Raw genomic sequence first — 23,689 nt, forward strand, 5'->3', positions numbered from 1 at the left:
TGCATCTTCAATAAAGCTCAAAAACCGGGGCTACGTGCCAACTGCAGCTTGTTATCTGGCTAAGTGCCGCCCACCTTGACCACACTGTTCCTGTTTTCCTACAAGATCTCCATAGCTGAAGACAAACACTACTCGTGCAACAAAGCTCGTGCGCTTATGGGGCTCCACAGAACAGTGGAAAGGCTCAGCTCCACCAGCCTCTGACCTGGTGCAGCACCACGGGGCACTGCTCCCGGCTCCGCTCATCCCACCACTGCCCAAGGAATCTGCCAGACACCAGCAGTTGGTTTTATCCTCCTCAAATGCTTGCACTGAGAATAAAAGCTGAAGACGTGCTTATTAAATATTTCAGGATTTTTAATGCAGCATCGGAATGCGACAGGACCAAAGGCTAAAGCCAAACAATGGTAAGGAGTACACCGATTACAAGCCTGAAAAGCCTTAAATGAACTGAAAAAAAAAAACACATCCATTTGTCAAACACAAGTTGCAGGGAATACAAAGAATGACACCAGTGAACAAGCCTGTGGGTTCCCTCCTCTGAGGGTGTACGACGCTAGGTATTTACAAAGAAAGCACAAGGAACTTTCTCCTTTTCAGGAATCTAAGTAGGAGTGGTCAACACAGCAGTGACCAGAAGGTATTTGTAGAAGATCTTTAGTAAGGCAGATCAAGTCAGGGGAAATTGCTCCTGTTTCAGGTACTTTTTTTGAACAAGCTCATAAAGATTGGCAAATTAATTTCCATGGTGAATCTTGAAGAGCTTCTCCCTGCGCTGAGAGTTGGAGCACAGGGAGAGTAGAGTCTATAAAAAGGCGTGTGAGGGGAACTTTTAGAGCAGTTCAAGCCAAGGAGATCCCAAACTTCCAGAACATCCCATTGTTTTCTTCCCATGTTGTTCAAACTAAATTGCCCATGCTCAAGCTGCCCTGGAAAACCTTTGTAGTTCTGCCTAGCTGGGGCTGAGCTGCTTCCCACTGAGCTGGTAGGTGATTCAGTGCTCCTAAGATTACAGCCAGGAGGAGGAGGACAAATCCTTTAATTGTATAAAATCATGAGATTAAGACTAGCCCTCTCTGTGGTTCCCTCTGTTAACGGAGATCTCTGGTGCCCAGAAACAAAATGTTTACAAAATTCTAGGGGGAGGAAGAGAAAAAAAAAACCAACAACCTAGGGGCAGAGCCAGACACACCTTTCCCTTCTGTGCCTGCACACCGCGGGGAGTCACGGGAGCTCTCTGTGCTCCCGAGGGAGCTAAATTGTCACCTTGCTCTCAGCAATTGTCACAGAATTACACTCACGCTGGGTTAAACATTTGGGAAGAGATTTGTAGAGGAAGTTACCTGAATGCGGAGGTAAGGCCTCAATTTCCCAACAGGACACACATTGTTTGTGTCCTCCCCCTCGCCGCCACCTGAGCTAAACTGCACAATCCCAAGTTGGCTGCCTGGGGCTGCAGGCCTGCTTCTAGCAGTGGCCTGCACTGAAGTAATGCACAGCCCTGTGCTCCAACCCCACCTCCTTCTTCTGAATTAATTTCTGTGGCTGAAGTGTCATCAATTAGTTCTGTTACCTGGAAATTTCTGAATCCACCTCTGTTTGTTCACGTCACAGCTTTTGCCCACAGCCCCTCCTTTGGCGACTAACTTCAGCGGCCTGCTTGGGGCTGGTGCCTCGCGAGCACTTCACCCTGCCAAGAACTACATTGTGTGGGGAGCCCTGCTTCAGCCCCCGACCAAATCCCACTATCACATTAGTATTTAGGTCAGGTTGTCACTGACCTGGGGGGACACACCAGGGTTTTACTCAATGAGCTGACTTCTGAGTACCATTCTGACTTATTTTCAAGGCTGTGCCTTTTTCAAACACGAGCCCTTCCTTCTCCAGGAGAACAGGTGTGCTTAGCTGTAACTCGAAGTGAATAATGATGAACAGGGCTGTTAGTATTAACAATAAGTATTACTCCTCCAGATTACAAAGTTCCACAACGAATCCTTGCTATGCCTTTGTCACTATGGGTATCTGCTGAAAGCTGCATGCTGCTTGGTTAGCATAGGCAACTTTAGGGAATAGTGTGGCGCAAGAAGAACAATTTTCCCAACCAGTGCATCCAGGGATCTGTTTGTGCACAGAAACCACTCCAGCACACAAATGAAAGCACAGCAAACAGGGACAGGAGGGAGATTTGCTTCAGAATAGCACTGCTGATCCAAACTGAACTGCTTGCCCCAATCTACAAAGCTGCCTAATTAGAAAACTAAGTTGTCAGATGTGTTATACAAACCAACTTCCTTCTGATGGCTGCTTCAAACGAGCCATGTTTCAATCACAGAATCACAGAATTTCTAGGTTGGAAGAGACCTCAAGATCATCGAGTCCAACCTTTGACCTAACAGTCCCCACTAAACCATATCCCTAAGCTCTACATCTAAAAATACAACGCTACACACCCTGGAGTCGGGAGGCAGCCCCTACTAACCTCTGCACCCAGGAGAAAAAGATAAGCAATTGCACTGCAACATAGTACAAAGTGTCTTGGTTATTTCCACTCCTCCCTGCTAGCCCACCAGATGCACGAGGGAGCCCCAGCACCTTCTCTCATTGGAAAACCATCCTCAGTGATGAACCTTTCCAATTAAGCAGGTTTACACCAGTGACGTGGTGCAAAGAAGCCCTTCAGCACTGCAAAATCTGGCCCTTCACATTTGTTTTAATGCTTTAAACAGATAAATTAAAGTGAAACGCGTCTTTTAGGATGTCACTGAATAGGCAAGCTGAGAAATAAATTGAGCTTCACATATGCTTTTATAACACATAACAACTGTGACTGTCAACACAAGATCCTTTTCACTGTCAATTCACCACGCATTCTGCAAGACCTTGGGGCCTGCAATTATTTCATTTCCTTTCTTGTAAATGCAATTTGCACTTAGTTTGGTGGAATAAAAGGTAGACTAAGGATGGTAGGAGTTGCTGTGCTTTCTGATTAAGGTTATCTGTTCAAAATTGTTGAAATCCACAAACTACAAGCAATATTTTCAGGAACCACCTCACCTTTCTGTCAGGGTGAACCTTTCTGCCTTTCTGGCAGTTCAAGAAAATGCAATGGCATCATTCCTGTCAAATTACTTGTTGAACAAATCTTCTTTCTGATTAAATTAAGATGAAGATCATCTTTCTTCTAAGGATACTTTAATGAAATAAAAGGGGAAAATACATACAATTGGAAAAAGCAGTCTGCTTTTAAAACTCAGTGTGAATCAAGTAAGACTGCAAGGCATAGGAAAGAAATTGGGCTCTATCCATTCAAAATTAAATCATAAATGTACTTAAGAGTGAAGTAAATATCAGGTCATAAAAATAGATGTGAACTGAGTTTCCAGCTCATGTGTCGTGACTTACTCCTTTGAACTACGTAATGGGGACTTGCTAGAATTGATACTGGTGGCATTTTTGAACTGATAGAATGGGAAATCAGAGGTTTAATTAGCCAGGATTACAATATGCTGCAGATCTGTCTCATCTCTTTCCTTCTCTTGAACTGACAAACTGACAGACATCCTGGAACTGACACAAGCACACAGCCTCATTTCAAAAGCAGCTTGGTATTGTTATAAAGCAAGCCAATCCTCCACCGGATCCATCTGAAATAAATACTTCTGAAGCAGGTTTAACTCTTTGATGCTTACCTGGCACCTTGGATCTTCATTTTGTTGTGACATATTGTCTGTGCAAATACTGTACTAACTGCTTTTTTTTTTTCTTCCTGAAGAATCTTTATCTTGAGATTTAAGAGTAATAGTCTGCATTCATTTTGAAGCAACAGAAACTGCACAGCTGCACAGAGACCAATATGACCTAAATGAATCTATTTTTGAAAAAAACGTGCAAAAACTTTTTTTCCGTGGATCAAGAGTTAATTATATAATTTCCTTCTCTTCAGGATATGGAAAAAAACCTTCAACCTTGCTATCCCTCAAAATCTTGACTTCTTTTTTTGTGGCAGAGAAGATGAACTTTTTTATGAGCAACATTCACAGATTCTACAGGAAAAGAGCTTTTTTTTTTTTTTTTTTTTGTAAACACACAATTCAACTCCTATCTCCAAGAGTCACTGACAAACAGCTATAGATAGTACCTTTATCCTGTTAACCAAAATTGGTGTAAAATCACTTTCAGAACACATCAGCTAAACATGTCTGGTACTGAAATATACCTAGAAAACCAGATGCTACTTACTGTGACGTAGCCTTGGAACCTGCAGCACCTTTAAGCTGGTTAGAAACAGGACCTGAATCGGATACTTTGGTACTGAATTCTGTCTCCAGATCTTTCTTGTTCAACGCTGTTTGTGCAGCACTAGCTTCTGAACCTAGCACAGGCTCAGATTTTGATTCTGATGTGGCCAAGATTCCAGTGGGACCTAAAACCCAAAGAAAATTTAATGCTTCTGTTGATTGGTGTAGAAACAACAGGTAAGAAGAACAGAATTCAAGTCACCTGCAGAAGTCAAAATGGATTTTTAAAGAGCATCAAAACACCTTATTTGCAGCTTTCCTTCTCTCAGCCTACCACTATCACAGCCTGCTAAATCGACACAGCTGTGCACGTGATCCCCCTGCTTTCTGTAGTTGTAAGTCCTGCTGTCAACACAGAGAGCAGCATTGTCAGTGCTCTCCCTGCATGAAGTGCAGCTGGGGTGAGAGGTAGCCCACCTGCAAAAAATGTTTTCATACTAATGAGTAATCAGTGAACTATCTACCTACAAAATCCAAGATGAAACCATTCACTGACATTAAAACAAGACACATCTGCATGGAAGATGGAATGGACTTACACTTGCACAGACGGAATTTCTAGCCAAGCAGAACATCAACAGTTTCTTAGAGATGATGATGCCAATATCTTAACAACTGCAAGGCCCTTGCTCTGTAGAGGATGTTAATTCAAAACCGCAGTCCTAACCCCATTGCTCTGGTTACCATTACTTTCCAGAACATTTTCACAGGAGGCTTAGACTAGTAACGCTCCAGTACCAATGTCTGAGCTCCAGCCAAGACAGAGGCATCTGTGTGTATGTGGCTGCATATGCAGAAAATCCTGAAAGAGGCATTTCTTGGAGAAAATAGGGATGAAAGCAACAGGAATAATGGGGACGTGAGTCAATGTAGAAGTAGGCAGGGCTCTTCATAATGGCTGAGACAGCAATGGTCTGGAAGAGAAAGTAAAGCTTCAAGAGTCACTTAATGCAGGGGTAGGAAGATGCCTCTGAAAGAATCAAGCCCCTTACCGCCACTGTCCTGGTCAGTAGTCACTTTCCGGCGTCGCAGAACTCTTTCTAGCTCTGTTTCACCACTGTCTGTCTCAAGGGACTTCAAGCTTCGGGAACTAGTGGATTTGTTCAGCGTTTCCTATGGCAAAAAAACAGGTTTGAAAAGCTGAGTATACATTAAGCCCTGCCAAACACCCCATATGCCCAGCGTGAGAACCTTTTAACTCTGAGAAAACAACCGCAGCTCTAAACCAGAGTGCAAAGCTCTCCCTTTAATACAACAAAGAGCATCAGGGCCCTGGCTACCATTCCTCCCCTTACCTAGGCTTTCCCTATCTATGGATTAACCATATTTACCTACTTTAGAGGGTTGATACCAAGCTTAAAGATGCTGTGGTTCACCAATGAACAAAATTCAGTGTTTGCAGAGAACTACCACCTTCCTCCCTCTTAAAACTTAAAGGATCTTAAAACACTGTCCATTGCCTCTATTAGCAAAAAGCCACATATTTCACAGTTCCAGCATGTTTTGCACTTGAGTGCGTTTTTGTGTTGTGCTTTGGTGCACTCACATCTATAGAAGTCATCATGTACGAGATGCAACTGCAACATTACTATATCCTATAATCTGATCTGGCATAAATTTGAGCCTATTTCCATATACTGGATGAAAACTTAGCTGAGGAGGCATGTTATTAAGGAGCAGTGTGCTCCCTATCTGTGCAAACATACATATCTGAAAGCAACTTGAGCAACTGAGTTGCTCCAACTCTGCAATTTCCAGAACATAAATGTTTTGTTTGTAACAATTATATGGAGGTCTACATGAAATGCATAATTAGCATAGTAACAACAAACGTTTACTCCATCACATCCCACCCCCATGTTTGTTGTCCGACTGTGCATAATGACTGGTCTCACGAACAGACTGGAATTGGATTTTATATAGTATGTCTTATACTGCAAATATCCTAAAGGGCTCACAAGCAGCAAGCTAGACACAGAAGTACAGTGACTGTAGGTCTCTTTCTGCTTCCTCTGAAGTACATAATCAAGTCTCCCCTGATGTCAGTGGTACAGTGTCACAGTAATAAAACAGCTATTAGGAAACGAAAGGACCTTCAGCAGGGCTGTTGAGTCCACACAGGTCCAAATAGCACACCATAGCAAACCATGGATACACTTATGGAGTTCCATTTAAAACAATCTCCATGTCACATTTTATTCCTTTTCTATTTACCTCCATGTTTAATTATGTGTCCCTCTAATTACAGTGCAGCATTAAGGTCTGGTAGCTCTCTAGATCATTTCTGCCCTTCTTCTGCTGCTTTCACATGACTGGAGAACAGTCAATTTAATACGTCCTTGGTCCCACACTCATTATTTAAAATCACTGCCAGCTATTATCATCGCAGTGGCTACTCCCTTTGCTGTATCTTGCATCACCCAAAAAAATACCGAAGTTAATTTTTAAAAGGGATATTTAGGTGCTATCATGGGTGATCAGATAAACAGTCCTACCTGCTGTGGAGTGGATTTGAAGTGTTTTGCTTTGATACAGGCAGAATTTTACCATATTTCACATTACAAAGGCAAAATTTCACTTGACATACCAAAGATGCACTTCAGCTTTAAAAGCTTTGGGATTACAAAAATCAGGGAGCAAGAACTATGGCTACTTCTGACTGTTCCATAAAATGTTAGCACTTGTGAAAAAGAAGCAACCAGTTAAATAAGCAATGCAATGTATGAGTTAAGAACAGAACAGCAGCCAGCTTAAGCACATTACTTGAGCAGGACCAAATACAAGCCTAACGTCTCTGTTTAGTGACAAACAGGTATTTGGAGAGCCATTCAGAATCTGTTTCTTCTGCATATAAATACAAATGGACTATAGAGCTCTTGTTCCATTTAAGCTATGTCTATGCTAAGATGAAATTTTAGCATAGAGTTTAGAGAACTCTTAGAGTTTAGAGTTTAGCATAGAGTTTAGAGAACTCTTCATCTGTGCAGTCCAGGGGCTTTACTTTGGACTACATTTATGCCGGTGCCTTTCCCGCCCTAAGCATCCCTACTGTGAGTACTTGGAAAGTTTCCACAGGTCCTATGGCAGGTGCAGAATATAACAGCCCCCCTAGTGGCAGGAACGTACTAACCTGGAGCTGAGTTAACAGGTTAGTTTTCTCCAAATTAAACTCTTAGCAAGACAAAAAACATTCTTTTAACAGGACCAAAGTCAAAAGTGGAGATGTTCAGGGGGTTCACTAGAGAACTGCTCTGCAGCTTCAAACCAAAATACTGACGCAGAACTTTTAAACACTTAGCTATTTCACACAGCAAGGATGCCAGCTCAATGCAAAGACAACACTGAAATATAAATTGCACATTTTCTTACCAGAATCCCTTTTAATTCTTTCATTGCACTTTCAGAAGGCTTTGGTGTCTCTGGCTGTAAACAAACATAACAAACACAGGTTAAAAAACACGTGTTTACTGATCTGGCCCAACTGAAATGGACTGTGACAGACTTTGCCCTTCACCAGACATCGCACAAGGGTCTATTGCACAGGCATGCAATTGTATCACCTTCCTGTGCTCTCTCCTCTCACAAGCCCATGGCTAACATTCAAGCTATTTGCTTATATAGAGGAAGGGAAGAGTCTTAGCTCAGATGGTAAATCCCAGCCTACACACTGGGAAAGATTACACTTTTATGAAGACAGCAAGTGGTATTTTATAGCACTAATGCATGAATGTGGCTGGAAGTACTGCACAAGAGAAAGAAATATTGCTAAATACATTTCTTGATCTTTCCCTTTAACCAATTCAGTTATTCCCTCTGTGCTTTTTCTTTCTCTGCAGCCATTTGTTTACAACAGGTTTGCTTTCAGTTCCTTTCTGTGTCAAAGAAACTGGGCTTCTACTTACTTAAAAGTGAGTTGGTCTCACTTTTTTTTAAATTCAGATTTATGCTGCCCTAATTTATTTTATTCAAAATCAAGCAAAGCAAAAAAGGAAAGCCAGGCAAATGTATTCTTTTGTATGTTTTGTAGAAAATCTGATTTATTTTCAGTATAAATTACTACGCTCAGTTAATAGCATTGCTTTGCAATTTATTCCAAACCTTTGTTTTAGGTCTGCTTGACTGGTTGACTGGTCTCAGATGAACTCCCTTTTTAATTCTGTCCATCATTTCTTCAACAGCTTGTCTCTTCAGATCTGTTACTTCTTCACCTGTTCCAAAATCAAAGAACATATCACATTCCAAATATGAACTAGAGGAATATTAGAAAAAAAAAGAAAGAAAGAAAGAAAAAAAAACATGTTAAACTGATAGCCTCTTTGACAGCTTTTTTGCCAGACACAGCCAGCCATCATAACCATGCACTAATTTCAATGATGAACTGGCATTTATCAATGTTCTTAGTTATACTCCCAGCAGTAGCCTTTCCTGCCCGCACATGTGATGCCTGGTGCTCACGCACTTTTTGGTGCTTATTGCTCAATTTTGTTAAAAATTTAAATGATAAACATAAATATATAACCTTAGTTTTCTCTAAGTAAGTAGGCTGTTCATGGCGTCTTCCTTAAAAGACCTCTATCTTACCCTCAGTCTTCCCCACAACGAGGGGCTAACTTACACTACATACACCTAAAAGCTGTTCCCATTTTCTGTGTGATGGCAGGAGCCAGCCGTTTTATCTCTAACTGTGTGGGAACTGCAAAAGCTCAGTGCCATAAGGCTGAGTACCAAGGACTGAAGAATATGGCCCCCCTGTTTGTGTTCATTGTGGCTCAGGAGACATTTCCACAGCTTCGTTAACACAGGACAACCTGATCCTGGCCTAGTGTGGCCTACAGGCAGCCTGTTACAGGGCCACCACGTTGCTTGTATTTCACATGGGCTTAGGAACTTTTTCTGAAATGCTACCCCAACATCTCAGACCAAACTAAAACCACACGTTTAATAACATCACATTGAGTTAAAGGGCAAGACTTAAACAGGCTGATTTTCAAGAGATTCTGTATCAGGACTGCAAAGCACTCAGGTGGAACTAGAGGCTGCGTGATGAACCTAACCAGTACCTGTTAATTTATCAGCCCTCTGGGGAATGTAACAAAAGACGATTAATGTGACATGCTGAAAAGAGGGAAAAAAAGACTACTTAAAAAGAATACACGGAGAAATATGGTTGATGCTATTCAAAGCTACAACATTGTACCTTATATAACAGGAATTTTAAATAGACTTTTGCTCTCTCACTTGTCAGAGTACTATTGATGATTCATAGAAATGTGGTTTCTGTATTGTAGTCCAATTTAATGTCAGGCTTTAATTTCACAAACAGGCTGTTTCGAATATAAAAGCTTAATTGCTGGTATGGGATAGAAACCACTCTTTCTAAGTCCTTAACAAGGGTCAAAACAAGCCTCGAGGTGAACATAATAACTAGATCAACAAATAACTTTCCCCTTTTTCATTTTTATTTTAATAACTATTAAGCTCTATTAAGAGAAGAAGCAGTTCATACATGATTGAAGAAAGGTCAGAACTGTTAAAGTTTGCTAATAATGAAAGAATAAGGTTTTGAGAACTCATTGTAAATTTCATAATATTTCCTGCAATCACTGTTTGCTACAGTCTCAACAAAGAGGTGTAATCAAAACACCTAGGATGCTTCAAGGTAAGGAAACTTGATAAATGAAGGCAACATAATTGAACTGTTACTGAAAGATAAGATTGACTCTTCATCAGGGATCTCGGTACAAGGTCATGTCTCTCATTTTACCCAGACCAGCACCCTTATTTCTCCCAGACTGGTAACCAGTTCCCAAAGGTTCCCCAAGGAACCTGCCCAAATCCACTCCACTCCTGGTTCCCTCACCTAACTAACAGGAGTGGTCACGCTTCCTTTCCCCCACTTCCTGCTTGTCGGTCCCATCCGATAATCCAGCCGTGTTTGCAACACTGCTGCCGTCTGCTAACAGCAATCCTTCCTTAACAGTCATACCCTACACCTATAATTTCAGCCTGGTTCCCTTCTGCAGGCCCCTTCTTTGTTTAAGTGGCACCAAACGAGTTAAGCAATTCAATGCAAACAAACTCCTGCTGTTCCAGAAGGAAGAGAGAAACAAAGAGGAAAACCTTGGTTATTTAACTGGCAACACTTGTCTGACTAGCTCTGACTCTTCAGGCAGGCATGATCACTCGTAAATCTGTACTTAACTCCCGTTCTCAACCTAATAAGTTTCCAGCTTCCATTAACAACAATGAAATGCAATTTCAGCTGTTACTTGGCATGCAGAGCCACCTCAGTGCAAGACTGTTTTGTTTTAGTTCTTTGGTGTTATTAACGGATTACCATTACGGTCAGCTTTGAGTGGTAATTTCAGAAGATATGAATCGAGGGATGAAAACTGCAGCATTTAAAGTAGCTCTGTAGAAAGGCTTTGGACAGGAGAAATCACAAAAAAGAAGCCATTCTAAGCTGGAAACTTCCCTATGATATCCAGTGTACAGCTTGTGCTTCTCTTAATGATTGCTCGTTTTTTTTTTCTGCTTCTTCCAGATAACCTGTGGACGTGCAGAGCACTGGACGTGCTGTAGCTGCAGCTACCTGGTTGAGCCTCTCAATGCTGTTGCAGTGTAACTGCTGCTGATATAATACCTAGGCTGCAACCACATTTCTGGACTGCAAGGCAGATGAATATGCTGGTACACAGACAATAATTGTTATGTTGACAATTGCAAGCATTTGTGTAACTATCTGTACCCAAAGTTCATTTTCACTAGCTCCGTCTGTATTATCTAGTGAACAATCCACACAACTCGAGAAAGGATGAGCCATACCTGACTCCTGCTGAGGAGGTTTCTCCTTCTTGCTCACATTGGTGTTGGAGTGAGATCTCTTGCGAATCATTGACATGAGAGACCTTTGAGGAAAATGAAACTGCAGATTGTCATTCTGTCCTCTGTTACACACTGCTAGAATGAACCCTGAACATGACACACAAACAGCTTGCTTATACCTGATTATACAGCTGCTTACAAAAGCCTCATTTAACAGTTCTTGAATGCAGATGTATGTACTGAATTACCCCCCACAATGCCTCCCATCAAAATGCACCAGAGAAATTTATTTCTTTTTAACAGACATTAGGCACAAATCAAAACACTTCAGATTTGAATATTAAAAGACAGTGTCTCATTGTGACACATGACAAATTGAAGCTGTTCCAGCATAAAAAGAAAAAGGGAAGGAAGAGCTGTAGATGTTGAAGTGAAGTATTATTCTCCAGAGGACACTTAAATATGGTGATCAGTATCTCCTCACCAACTCCAAGTTTGTAATCTTCTTACAGTGTCAAATAATTATCCCTTCACTACAGTCAAAACGTAGAAGTCCAGACAATGAAATGATTCATCTTAGAGCCCGAGTATAAGCTCCTACGTGCAACGAGAATGTTAGTGGGGCCTATCCCTCCCCAGCGCTCCTTACGGAGCCCAGTGATAAGGGGTCAAAGCTCTCTCCCAGAAAAAAAAGCATCCAGTGCCTAGGTTCTGAAACAACCTTTGCTCACAAACTTCACAATACTTGAGAAATACTCTGATTTAGCTACTACAGGGCTTAAAATGCATAGTGCTATCCATCCTAATTATTAAAGGACCCAAGCTTAAAGAACAAACCACCACCACCCCCAAGCTAATTCACTTTCTCACTAATATTAGTGAGAAAGAAGCAGGCAAATCAAACGAGTTAACAAAGGTAAAAGGAGCAAAAGATGGAACACAATTGTTCAGAAACTGTTTAGACTGGGTTTCTACAAACAGAGCACCATGCACAAAGGGTTGAATTCTGCCTACTAATCATTATTTAACCCAGCAGTTAGCAAGACTCCTTGTACATACTTTCTATTACAGTAGTGCATTATAGTAAATATTTTGTTTAGGGCTCCACATACTTGGGCTTAGTGCCCGATACATCATATTGGTCAGTTTTTTTTATGGACCTTTAAAAAATTCAGTCTTAATTTTGACAATTTTGCCCAAATTGCTTAATGATGTGGTGGTTTTTTTCTTTCTTTTTTGTTTTTGTTTTGTTTTTAAGTTTTGAAAACAATTGTTGGAACTGAAAACTGCATTTTCATCACTAGCATCTGACAGGAAGGGGCACACACTAATAATCCAACATATCCTTTGGTTCAAAGGGATATTCTTAGCTGCAGCTTCAGACAAGCACTTCACAAGTCTATAATTACAGCTATCAGGTGAACAGGAAAAAAAAATTCCTACATTTAGAGGAGTCAGGTATCTCTCCTCCTCCAAAGTCACAGTCTAGACAATTGATTAGGCTTGTGATGGCAGACACTGTTCACGAATGGTCAGGGTGAAAATCTGTTAGGAGGTGGGACAGGAGAGCGTCCAGCTGGCAAAGTGGAAGAAATGAAGTCTGAGGCAAACAGAGAAAATATTTTTTTTATTTAAAGACAGGTTTCTTCCTTTCTTCCTTGCATGTAAGCTCATGTGATGTATTCTGCTTTAGCAAAGAATATTAACGCTTGACTCTTGATTTAAACACTTACCGTATAGGGTTAGGAGGCGGTGGAGGAGGAAGAGGAGGAGGCGGAGGTGGGGGAGGAGGAGGGGGAGGATTTTCAGACTGGTGTACTCGTTTTTGAAGTTCATCAACTGTGCAAGAGAAATAAAAAAAACTAAGAGTCAGTTCTCTGATTCTCACATCTACTCTAAAAGTGATTCTGATGTCTTACACACACAAAAAAAAGCTACTAATTAACCAACAAAATAAACTACTCAATTGCTAGGAAGTCCAATTTTGGGCAACATATTTTCTAAGACAGCTGAGAGAACTCATAGGCCTGCCTAGATATATTCTTAAATTTAGCTAATGTAAAGCTCCAACACAAAACATCTCTTCCAAGCAACACTGCCAACAAGCTTAAAAGATAATACTGCTCTTAAAGATATGTTTCAGAAAAGCATGGTTATACACGTAGCCTTATCTAAGGATAGGGATTTTGGCCTCCTCTGACAGGGGTTCAGATGCTTTCCTCACCAGCTATCATAAACTAGCACCTGCTCAGCCCTTGAGCTGAATAAAGGCACATCAAAATAAAAAATAGGCCTTCCTTATAGTGAGACACACACACCAGTGCCCCTTTTAAAAAGCAGTTTTAAAAACAAAGCAATAAATAAATAATTTTTCTCATTCCATTTTACTAATTTTTAAAACTAGGAAAGCGGATACATCTTGGATGAATATGAACGATTCTTTCATGTAGAAACCCATTCAGATGCATGTATCCAGCTGTAAGACTGAGGGCAGGCTAAAAACAGTATTTTTATACCTTACAGAACTTCACAAGGTTATTCTTTCACATGCATTTTACACATGACTGTTCTGTGGTTGAAGGCAACTGCTGAACCTCTCATGTGAAGCACACGTCTGGATCCCAGCTACAGAAGCTGTTGCTTCTTGTGTCTCAAACACAACTTGTAATTCTGTTAGACATGCACCACGTACACACCCTATCGTAGTTTTAAAATGGAAGTTCCTACATGATTTTACCTGTATGCTTTAGGTCTCTTGCTTTTTCTTCAGAGCTCTGACACTTAAGCTCTAGCTCCTTTTTATCTTCTTCTAGAAGTTCTAGCTGCTGTTTAAGACGACTGATCTCCTTATGCAGTGCTTGATTTTCCAGCTGCTCTTCCAGTTCTTTGATCTACAATTAGCAAACAATAGCATTCATTACAAAAAAAAAAGTGGGTTTTGTCCTTCCTTTTAACAAATTAGGCACAGTTATTCCTGAGAACATGATGTTACAGTATAGGAATGAACTACAACTTCTGGACAGAGGACAAATTTTGAATAAGAGCTAGACAGATTTCTCTGAGAAATGTCAGAATTTTCTATTCTAACCCTAAATTCTCTTATCTCCTTCTTAAAATACTTCTTCTAGACCAAAGTACTTCAGCTGTAAGTCTTTCCCTTTTTCTTTTTAAGGAGTTTTTAACACATTAATTTTGTTTCTGACTATTTCTTCATTTGAAGCATGAGAATATTACCACTTATGTTCGAGAATATTGCCTCTTGTGTTCTCTGACTGACTGCTTCCACTGATAGCTTGGCTATTTAAACTCCCTTGTCTCAATTCACGCAGATGTCAATGGGTAAAGCATGGAACATCAGCATCAGAGGCAGCAATAATTCCCCAAACTCCTTAAATATATATAATTTGCTCTAGACACCAAGGAGCCAAAGATACAGAGGTTTCCTATAAACAGGCAACTATTCTTCCAAAATACCCATTCAGAAGCATATGAGATTACAGTCTTAATACTACTGTATTCCTAAAAGCCCAGGAATGGTGTACCTCTTCCTAGCACTCCATTACCAGAGATTTAAGAACAGACCTCACAGCTAAGTGAAAACTCAATTTCAGGCTTTTGGTGAAGCAATGACGATTTATCCCAGTTAAAGACTGATCTAGGCATCCAGTTTCAAAGATTATTTTCATTTAGATCTTATCATGACATCCTGCAGCCTTTACCTAGCTTTTCCCTGTTCCAATGTCTGGCTGTTCCATGCAATGCATTTCCTTAGCAAGAGACCAGACTGCTAATGTGAACTGCCTACCTATGATTAGTTTACATCACCTGTCCTGTCACCTCTTCTCCACTTCAAGGAACTTCACTTAATGCTTATAATTAAGCTTTTGCTTTACAAGCATCCAGAATAAAATACTTCCCAAAACCAGAGCCTTCCAGCTGGAAAACCTTCAGTTGTTATACTCATGTCTTACTAGTGACCCAGAAGGAGGGAATCACAATCTTCTCAGAAGTTTAATTTTTAGACTGTAAACTCTTCCAGGGGGCAAAATCACAAATAATTCCTAACCACAAATCCATGACAATTCATAGCAGTCCTTAAATTCAGAAGGCTGTCAAAGATTTCTGCATTAGATGAAAAGTAACCTAGTTTTACCTTTTGTTGGTGTTGAAGTCTCTCTTCCTCTAAGGTATGGGTTAGCTTAGCATTGTCATCCAAAGCCTTCAAAAGCTGCTGATCAGGAGCAGCATTTTGCAGAAGCAGCTGACTTTGTCTTTTCATCTTGTTTTGTTCAATAAACATCTGCCAAAACAAAACCCACCCCCAAACAAAAACAATAGTTAGGCAAAGTCTGAAGCTATCTTTGGGGGGAAAAAAGGCAGCTGGAAAGAAAGCGAAGAAGTTAATGCTGTATTAATATAGTATGGGTGGAAAGGAAGATGGTGAGAAGAAAGGGGAAAAGGAGTCTGAGAATAAAATTTACATGAGCTGATCTCACATGGAAAGGAATCAGAACAACGCACTGCAACACCTCTATTACTTCCACGCTGGCAGCGTAAATAATTTAAATACATGTCTGAATTTTGTTTCCTGGAAACGTGAATAATCCTATTCTGGAGCTCTGGAAAGATTAAAAAAACAGCTTGTGAATTCAGAGACATCTCCTCACACACATCTGCAAGCCTTGGCATAAAGCCCTCTTACTGTACTGTTACCTGGGTATGTGAATGATGATGTGCCTTTAGGAAATGAATTTCAGTCCATATTCGTGTAATCGTTGTATAGACTCACCCTTGGAAAAGGCATTTCAGATCAATTTCAGCCTTCTATTTCTGATGCTTGTGCTCTTTTCTCTTTACTGGTTATATTTTTGATTCAGGGAATGGATACATTAGGAAAAAAAAAATCCAACAGTCTAGAAGCATGATGCTGACACGAATATCACACCTCTCTCCAGGCTTCACCTGAGAGGTGCAGAGGCTATCAGCATGTGCAGTTTCCTTGAGATCTGCTTCTTTCAGTACGCTTGGGAACTTGGAGAAAATAAAACAAAACAAGTTTCCTGACCCAAAAATTACTCAGTGAATTTATTCTGCATCCTGCTGTCTCTCAGGTAGACGGGTGCCTGCCAAGCAACACGAGCTTCCACAGGGCCCTGTTCCTGTTGTTACAGCAGAAGGTGCTGAGGTTTCAGATGAGCATGCACAGGCCAGCAAAGCATGCCACTTCTGGCAGGAGAACAGAGAGCAGCCAGAGACTCCCTCAGACTGTTGAAGCACTGTTCTAAAATAAAATATTAGACACACAAAAGTTCCATGAGAGTTTTTCTAGAAAGCAGCTTGCTTTCTAGCAGTACAGCACGAGAAGCCCCCTGCCTGTGCTGAACTCACAACGTATCCTGCTTGACCCTGACTGCCAAGAAGAGTCAAGTGATGTTGACTCAATTGATGTCTATATCCGAATGAAACCAACAGTGAACACTCATTGGCAAAGCAGCGCCATGAGGGAAGTAATAAGAACTAGAAGTAATCAGTGAAAAGGAAACAGTGAACACCTACAGGGATGGGAACCCCCCCAACTTCCCTAGGCAGCCCCATTCCAATGCCCAACCACCATCTCTGTGAAGAAATTCTTCCTGATGTCCAACCTTAACCTCCCTTAGTGCAACCTGAGACCATTTCCTTGTGTCCTATCAGTTGTCACCTGAGAAAGAGACTGACACCTTCCAGGTAATAATAGCATCTCCCTTCAGCGTCCTCTGCTCCAGACTATATAACCCCAATTTCTTCGGTTACCCTCCTAAATCCTGTTTTCTAATTCCCACTAAAGAACTCAATGCTGTATCAAAGCCTCCTGTCACCTCTTAAATCAGTCAAAAAGTTATTTAACTCTGAAAGAAACAACTTCTCTCTATAAGCCACCTTTGTACAAGCTGGACAGTTTATCTACACTGACCTTTCAAAGCAACGTGAAAATCTGTGTTTTATTCATTTTATTTCTTTATTTTGACATGGAGAAGTATTTTGAGGCCTTAATTCCAGATTTTTTCCCCATGTTTCTGTCACTAAGACCAGCAGAACATGGATGCTCCAGCTGTAAGGAGCTGAAACCTACCAAAACAAAAGGAAATCACACATAATGACTTCAGCAGATACTTCACCAAGTGTAGAAAACACACACTCACTTCGTTACATGCTTTTCTAGAAGGAAATGTAGGAAGTTCTCTTGAAGAACTACATGAAACCATTTCATTTGGAAGTTTTCACGAGTCCTGCATTTTTCAATCACTTCAAAGTTTCTTTCGTGATATGGTGAATATGTCCCTGCTTACAATAAACGTGAAAGGGTCTTCACCACCAAAAAAAATCCCAAATACCTTTTAACTTGATTTTGCAATCAGATATGTGGGAACCAATCTCCAGTGGGAAGTCCCACCCATTCCAGGAGCTACTTACACACCTGTAACTTGAAGTACCAGCATATTCTAAATGGAAAGGACAAAACAGACAAGATCATAAGGGCAGATAAAGCAGACAGAGAGCTGGTGATGAGTCAATCATAAGTTTTTGAGATGTTGCTCTGTGTGTTTGACACGGGACAAAAAAAGACACTTAGAAGTGATTCTAATTCAAAATTACAGCAGTCACTTCTTGCTTCAGCAGTCACAACCCTGAATATTAATTAAAGCAACTGCTGAAAGGGCAAAAAAAGCTACTAACAGGATTATTTAGACCAGGTGGAATTTAACCAATTGATGGATTCGTTCCGACCCTGGCACCTGCTAGACAATGACCTGCTGAGTATCCCAAACAAGGCGAGAATCGTCAGTCGGTGCTGGGGGAATCTACTGAAACCATGACTGCGACTAAAGGCAGCTCACAAAGGACTTACACCTATCCTCTTCTTTTTAAAAACCTCCAAGGGTTGCACAAACCAGCTGCACATCTCTTCCCGAGCTCACAAACGGAAGCTCTGAAGTGCAGAAAATCTGGGACTTGGCTACGTTCCATCGGCGGGGTTTGCACAAAAAAAAATGGGGGAGGGAGAAAGAGAGGGGGGATGAAATCCTGAAAATAATAAAAGCTCTTCCCTTGACCTCAATGAGGCCACACCTCGTTCTCAGAGCCCTGCTCTAACCGTTACCCACACAACGTTTGCTGCAGCTGGTTTTTGTTTACAGCGGAGTTACCAAAGGAATTCTTCCTCATTAAGAAAAGTTAGAAAGCAACTCTGCTGGTGTCAAGTCCCTGGGAACCGTGATCCTCGTTCAAGTAATGTTCAGAGTACAACTGGATGCTGTCCAACTACCACTTCTCCCAGGAGCAAAATGAGGCCAAAGGGAATGCTTCAATATCCATATGTTGCTACATTCCTACAAATCATTTGAGTACTCACTGTATATTTTTGGCTTAGCTCCAGCTTGAAAGAGAAGAATAATGTCCAAATACCTCAGCGCTGCTATAATAATGTAATCACGGGCAGCACAAAGTGAAAGAAAAATCAACAGGAAACATTATCAGCTATAAATACAGTACCAATAGAATCATACAGTCATTTAGGTTGGAAAAGACCTCTAGGATCATCTGGTCCAACCTTTAACCTAGCACTGCCAAGATAGGTATGAGTCAAAGGCAGAGTCAAACTTTGGAAGCCTCAAATAGGAAAGAGAACAAAATCAGACAACATGACCTCATGGTCCTCATGTCAAATCCCTGGCAGCACTGCTCCATCCCCTGGTGAGGAATCAACAAATCATCCTTGTGGAGTGGTAGAGCTCCTGTTTACACGTGCCATAATTTACAGCAGCCAATGTCTTTTGCAATATGGATACCCTGGAGCCTTATATTCTTGTGTCCAGAAGTGAAGTAAGTCCCCAAGAGAGGAAGGCTCGAGGCATTTGTATCTCCCCAGAGGAAAAGGCTGTTTGCAGGATTTTGTGTGATGTGGGAGAAAGAGCGATTGGCAGATTATGGCTTGACAGGGCACGACGTGGCTCTAAATTCAGGAGGTACTCTGGTTCAAAATGTAATTCCACGTGTGGATTTTAGTTCATTGGCTAATCAGGAAAAAACACATACACAGACACTTCAACGCCGTGACTACTTAACGGTGCTGTATTATGAAGGACATCTGGGCCTGTAAGCTTCACTGCATAAGAATTTTACAGCAGGAAACAATGGCTAGTGTTTTTTGATGGAAGAGCTGAGAAACAGACAAATCTCATTAGAACACGTTAAGAAACTCAACCACAGTTTGGATATTGACCTTGAAATGCTCTCTCAGCACTCAGACTCAATGCTGCATATCAGGCAATGACATTTGCCCAGGAGGAGCTACAAAGCCTTTGTGTTTTCGTGGGTTCATAGGTTTCTAAGTGCTACTCAGGAGAAAAGCTCCACCAAATAAATGGGTTCTATAGTTGGGATACCATCCAAAAAACTTGCTTCAGCACATGCTTAGCTTTCAGTGCATGTGGCGTTACTCTGATCTGAAAGTTGTGTATCTGGTGCTTATATTCTTGCCTCAGATCTGCTTCTATAGAGAGTAACTATCACGAGACATCAGACAACGACAAGACTGCTCCAACAGCTAACAAAAACAACATGACGTATGGGAAACCACAGCGGTGCATTTCTAGCAATGTGCTGTGACCTTCACAGACCGGGATTTTCACTAAAGACTAACTCTAGATTTTCAAACTGCCACAGAAAACTGACCAACTTGATCATGAAACAGGACACAGGTCTAAGCAATGTGCAGTAATCAGCAGCCAACAGTCACTCTTCTCTTTCCAGATGATGTACAATAGTTTTTGTTAAGACCCGCATCAATGCAAGACAGCATCCTCGAGTTTTCTGGCTGAAGAGATCTGATTTACCCAATGCAGGAACTGGAGTAGGTGAGTAAACCCTATTTGTTGCCCAACAGTTGCTTTTCACCAAAGAGGTGTTTGGATCACGTATGTTAAGTGTGAGAAGACAATCCTCATCAGCACTGTGACTTCCTTAAAAACACAGTATTACTGCAGAGCCTGCTCCATAGGAGAGGGTTTGTCAATCTACAACACCCTTGCATTATTCACTTATGAGCTATAACTGCCCAAGGCTCAAAATAAAGGAACGAAAACAAAAAAAAAGATTCTCTTTTCATACTTACGTTACTTATTTATCATCTTCTAATCTCCCATAGTTAACACTTTTCTTTTTGCCATGGTAGAAATACAGAAATACATGCTGTAAGGCTCACAGTCCTACAGCATTTAGACACCATCTAATATACTCAGAAATAGATCACACACCACATGAAAGAGGAGGAAACCTCTTCACTTTTTTCCCCGATAGAGTAAGTGCCTGAACAGACACACGCACACAAAGAGAAAGACCAAAGAGAGAGTTTCCTAGAGCGTACATCTGTTACCATTTCACAAGCCTGTTCTTGGGAAAAAGCTTGATGAAACGTATTAGTGTTGCATCACGCTTCAAAAGTGGTAGCATTCAAGCTTGGGAGACTTCAAGTACTAACCACTTACCATGTCTCTCTAATTATTATTTCCAGTTCAATCAGTTGGACTGCAAATTAATTACGTTCAGCCACCAGTTTCTGTCCAGCTATTCTTGGTGATGCACAGAGCTCACTACTTGTAAGCACAGACTTGCTCTATGAGTGCTGGGTTTGCTGTATGCCCTCACAGATGTAGCATGTTAATGCAGAAGTCCTCACAAATTAACCCAAAAGGTCACAAATGCATCTAATGAAGAGTTCTTTGAGAGCTCATGTTTAGCACAAGTCATTGAGACAACAAAATTCATAGCACACAACCCCATGAGCAGTGCAGACATCTGTGAAGAAGGACAGTAATTTTTCCTATAAAATAACAGCCACCTTTTATCATCAACATGGGAAGATTCAGTCCCAGTAATATGTCAGCTGTGAACTGGCACAGGTAAGGGATAGGGACACTTTGAGGAAAGCAACTGAAATGCAAAGATGTTATTGTGTTATAGATACGTACAAACACAGACATAGACATAGTCCACTTTTTGCATGCACCCCTAAGTGCTGAGAGTTGCAGGGAAGTCAGGGGGATGGTGGAACAATGCACGTTACGGACTCACTTCCATTTTCCACCCATCTGGATGACAGCTCCTTTGCATGCAACCTCTCAACCCGCAAAATATTTCACAGATAACCATAAACACTTGGGAAGCCCTTCATTTCTTCCAGGTTGTGTGATTTGAAAAAAGCCTGTGCTAGTCACAGAAGTGAGAGGAACCCTAAAATGTTATCTAACAGCTCAACACTCCATTTCTGTTCATCCAAAATTCAGGGAACAGAAAACAGGGGCTCACCACTAACTTTGAGAGCACACTGCCTCTTCTCGGGTAGGTTTCCAGAGTAATTTTAGGTGCAGGGGTTGTCCCCATGCCAGCACACACGACAGTAATAAACTGTTCACTTTACAAAATATTGTTGCGAGGCAGGTTGTATGCTTAATAAACCATTTATGCCAGATTATTTTGTTAAACTCCTGGGATTTTCACATCGCTAAGACTTTCAATTTACATCTTGCACTGTGTTCCACCCCTTTTGGCTTGCTTTGGCTGAATGTATTGTATTTTGCTCATCTTTGTGGAAGAGTGCTTTTCAGGGCTAGCCTCTATATTATTGCGATGGCCTTCAAGATACTCTCTGCCTTCCTTTGTTTGCTTATAAACTGCTCTACAAAGAGCTGAGAGATCTTAAAGTGTCTCTTAAAACATGACACTAGAATTCTAGTTAAGCTTGCCAAGATTCCTGTGTTAACAACCCTGTTTTATTCAGGTAGGTACAGATTTTTCCATGCCCCCGCCCCTTACACACTCTATTTATTTAGTTCTTTTATGCAGATTCCTGTACCTTTCACAATGGATTGTGACTCACTTCAAACCCTCTTTCTTTTTCCTTCCCCCTCTCCACACCACGGCTGACAATATTTACTCAGTTTCTTTAGAACCTCTAAAGAGCACGAATTCTAATGTTTGAAGTTGGATCATTTTTGATTAATTAAATATATATTATGGTGGTGCCAGCAGCATGACTATAATTAAGGCTGTATTTGATTTTTTTTTTTTAATCAAAAGCTCTGATTTTCAAGTGTTCTCTCACTCCCATGTGCACTTGCTCCCTCTCTCTCCCTGTCTTTCCCCCCCTCCTGCACTTGCTCCTGCACACGCTCACCTCCTGTTCTCTCTCACACCTGCACTCCCAATTGCTCACATCCTGGGGCAAATCCTCACCTCCTGCAGAAGCACAGGATGGAAAAGGCACCACTTGGAAACGCCTGAGCCAGCCACTCGCGTGGGCTCCTCCAGCTGCAGCCCAGGAGGTCACAGTGAGGAGCAGGGGGCTGATCTGAACCCATGGCCAACATCCCTGGCAGGAAAGGCTTCAGATGCCTGAGCCCTGAAAAAGTCAACGTGCCCCCCACCAAACAAGACCCCGTGTAGGCATTAAGTCCATATTTAGGCTGTTGGAAATACCCTGAACTAATGCACCATGCTAAAACGTGCTATTCTACAGACTACACCATAGCAGTCCCATGGCACGTGCATTGCTCAGGGGTTGGTTCCTTACTCAAAGCACTCCAGGTAACTTAAGCACAAAGCACCCAGCACAGGGTGTTCCCTTTGCTCAAAGTCCTCCCAACAAAGTCCCAACAAACCACACAACTCACGCAAAAATCCAGCGGGATTTTGTGTTTCAAAGGAACATTTTATAGGGACAGAGAAAACAGAAGGCCAGGGAAAGCCTTGCACTGGGAAGCCAGGCCAACAATCACAGATTTTTAAAGTAATTTAAAACATTGCCATTTCCCCAAACACAATGGAGCAGCTGCATTGTAGTCACACACTCCTGTATTAAAAAAATAATAATAATCCATAAATCTTTCTGAATTGCATGACACAAAAGGAAAAGAGGTACACAAAGGAAAGACTAATGCAGGCCTGAAGCTCACTGTCCTATCAGCCTCCGGAAGGACTTCAAAGAATGAAAAGCCTCAGCCAAAGCACTACACTGTCAGTCTGCCACAACAGCAGCCCATATTTTCATATTTCATTTATGAATATTTCCACATCCATAAATAATGACACACACACACACAAAGAGATGCACTTGTTCATAAATAACTGGGATTTCTTTGACATTGTACTTGACAGTTTGCCTGTTGGTTTGTTATTCAAATACTAAAAATACCTTAAATATCCTCCTTCAAAACACGTAGCTGTCTGAATATTGTAGCTATGAATCTGAACAAAAGCAACATTCTGGGCCCGGAGTATCAGATAATATTCTTTTCTGACCTGAAAACCAGCTTAACTATGCAATTATAAATTACTCTTTTCTGAGAGATGTAAGACCTTTACATACAATCTTCTACTGCCGGTTAATGAACAGAAGCACGTCATTGTTCCCCACTTCCCTACTAAGAAAAAGCAAAGCAGCAGTAAGAGATGTAAAATAGATATTGTAATAATGCAGGCTAAATGAACGTGTTTAATGCTTAGAAATTTATTTTCTGAAAGTAGCA

The 23,689-nt window shown here is 41.2% G+C and overlaps 1 protein-coding gene across 2 annotated transcripts in view; it reads right to left on the reverse strand.

Moving 5' to 3' along the window:
• Positions 1–23,689, reverse strand: part of SHTN1 (shootin 1) — a 59,860-nt gene that overhangs the window by 5,571 nt on the left and 30,600 nt on the right. For both annotated transcript variants that reach the window (XM_068688826.1, XM_068688827.1), the window contains 8 exons: positions 15,277–15,423; positions 13,861–14,014; positions 12,857–12,962; positions 11,124–11,206; positions 8,397–8,506; positions 7,668–7,721; positions 5,291–5,411; positions 4,240–4,423 (listed from right to left, as the gene is read on the reverse strand). In XM_068688826.1, the coding sequence (XP_068544927.1) occupies positions 4,240–4,423; positions 5,291–5,411; positions 7,668–7,721; positions 8,397–8,506; positions 11,124–11,206; positions 12,857–12,962; positions 13,861–14,014; positions 15,277–15,423 (959 nt within the window). The remainder of the gene's footprint in view (positions 1–4,239; positions 4,424–5,290; positions 5,412–7,667; positions 7,722–8,396; positions 8,507–11,123; positions 11,207–12,856; positions 12,963–13,860; positions 14,015–15,276; positions 15,424–23,689) is intronic.

This window comes from Anas acuta, chromosome 7, assembly GCF_963932015.1.
Source record: "Anas acuta chromosome 7, bAnaAcu1.1, whole genome shotgun sequence".
Taxonomy (NCBI): domain Eukaryota; kingdom Metazoa; phylum Chordata; class Aves; order Anseriformes; family Anatidae; genus Anas; species Anas acuta.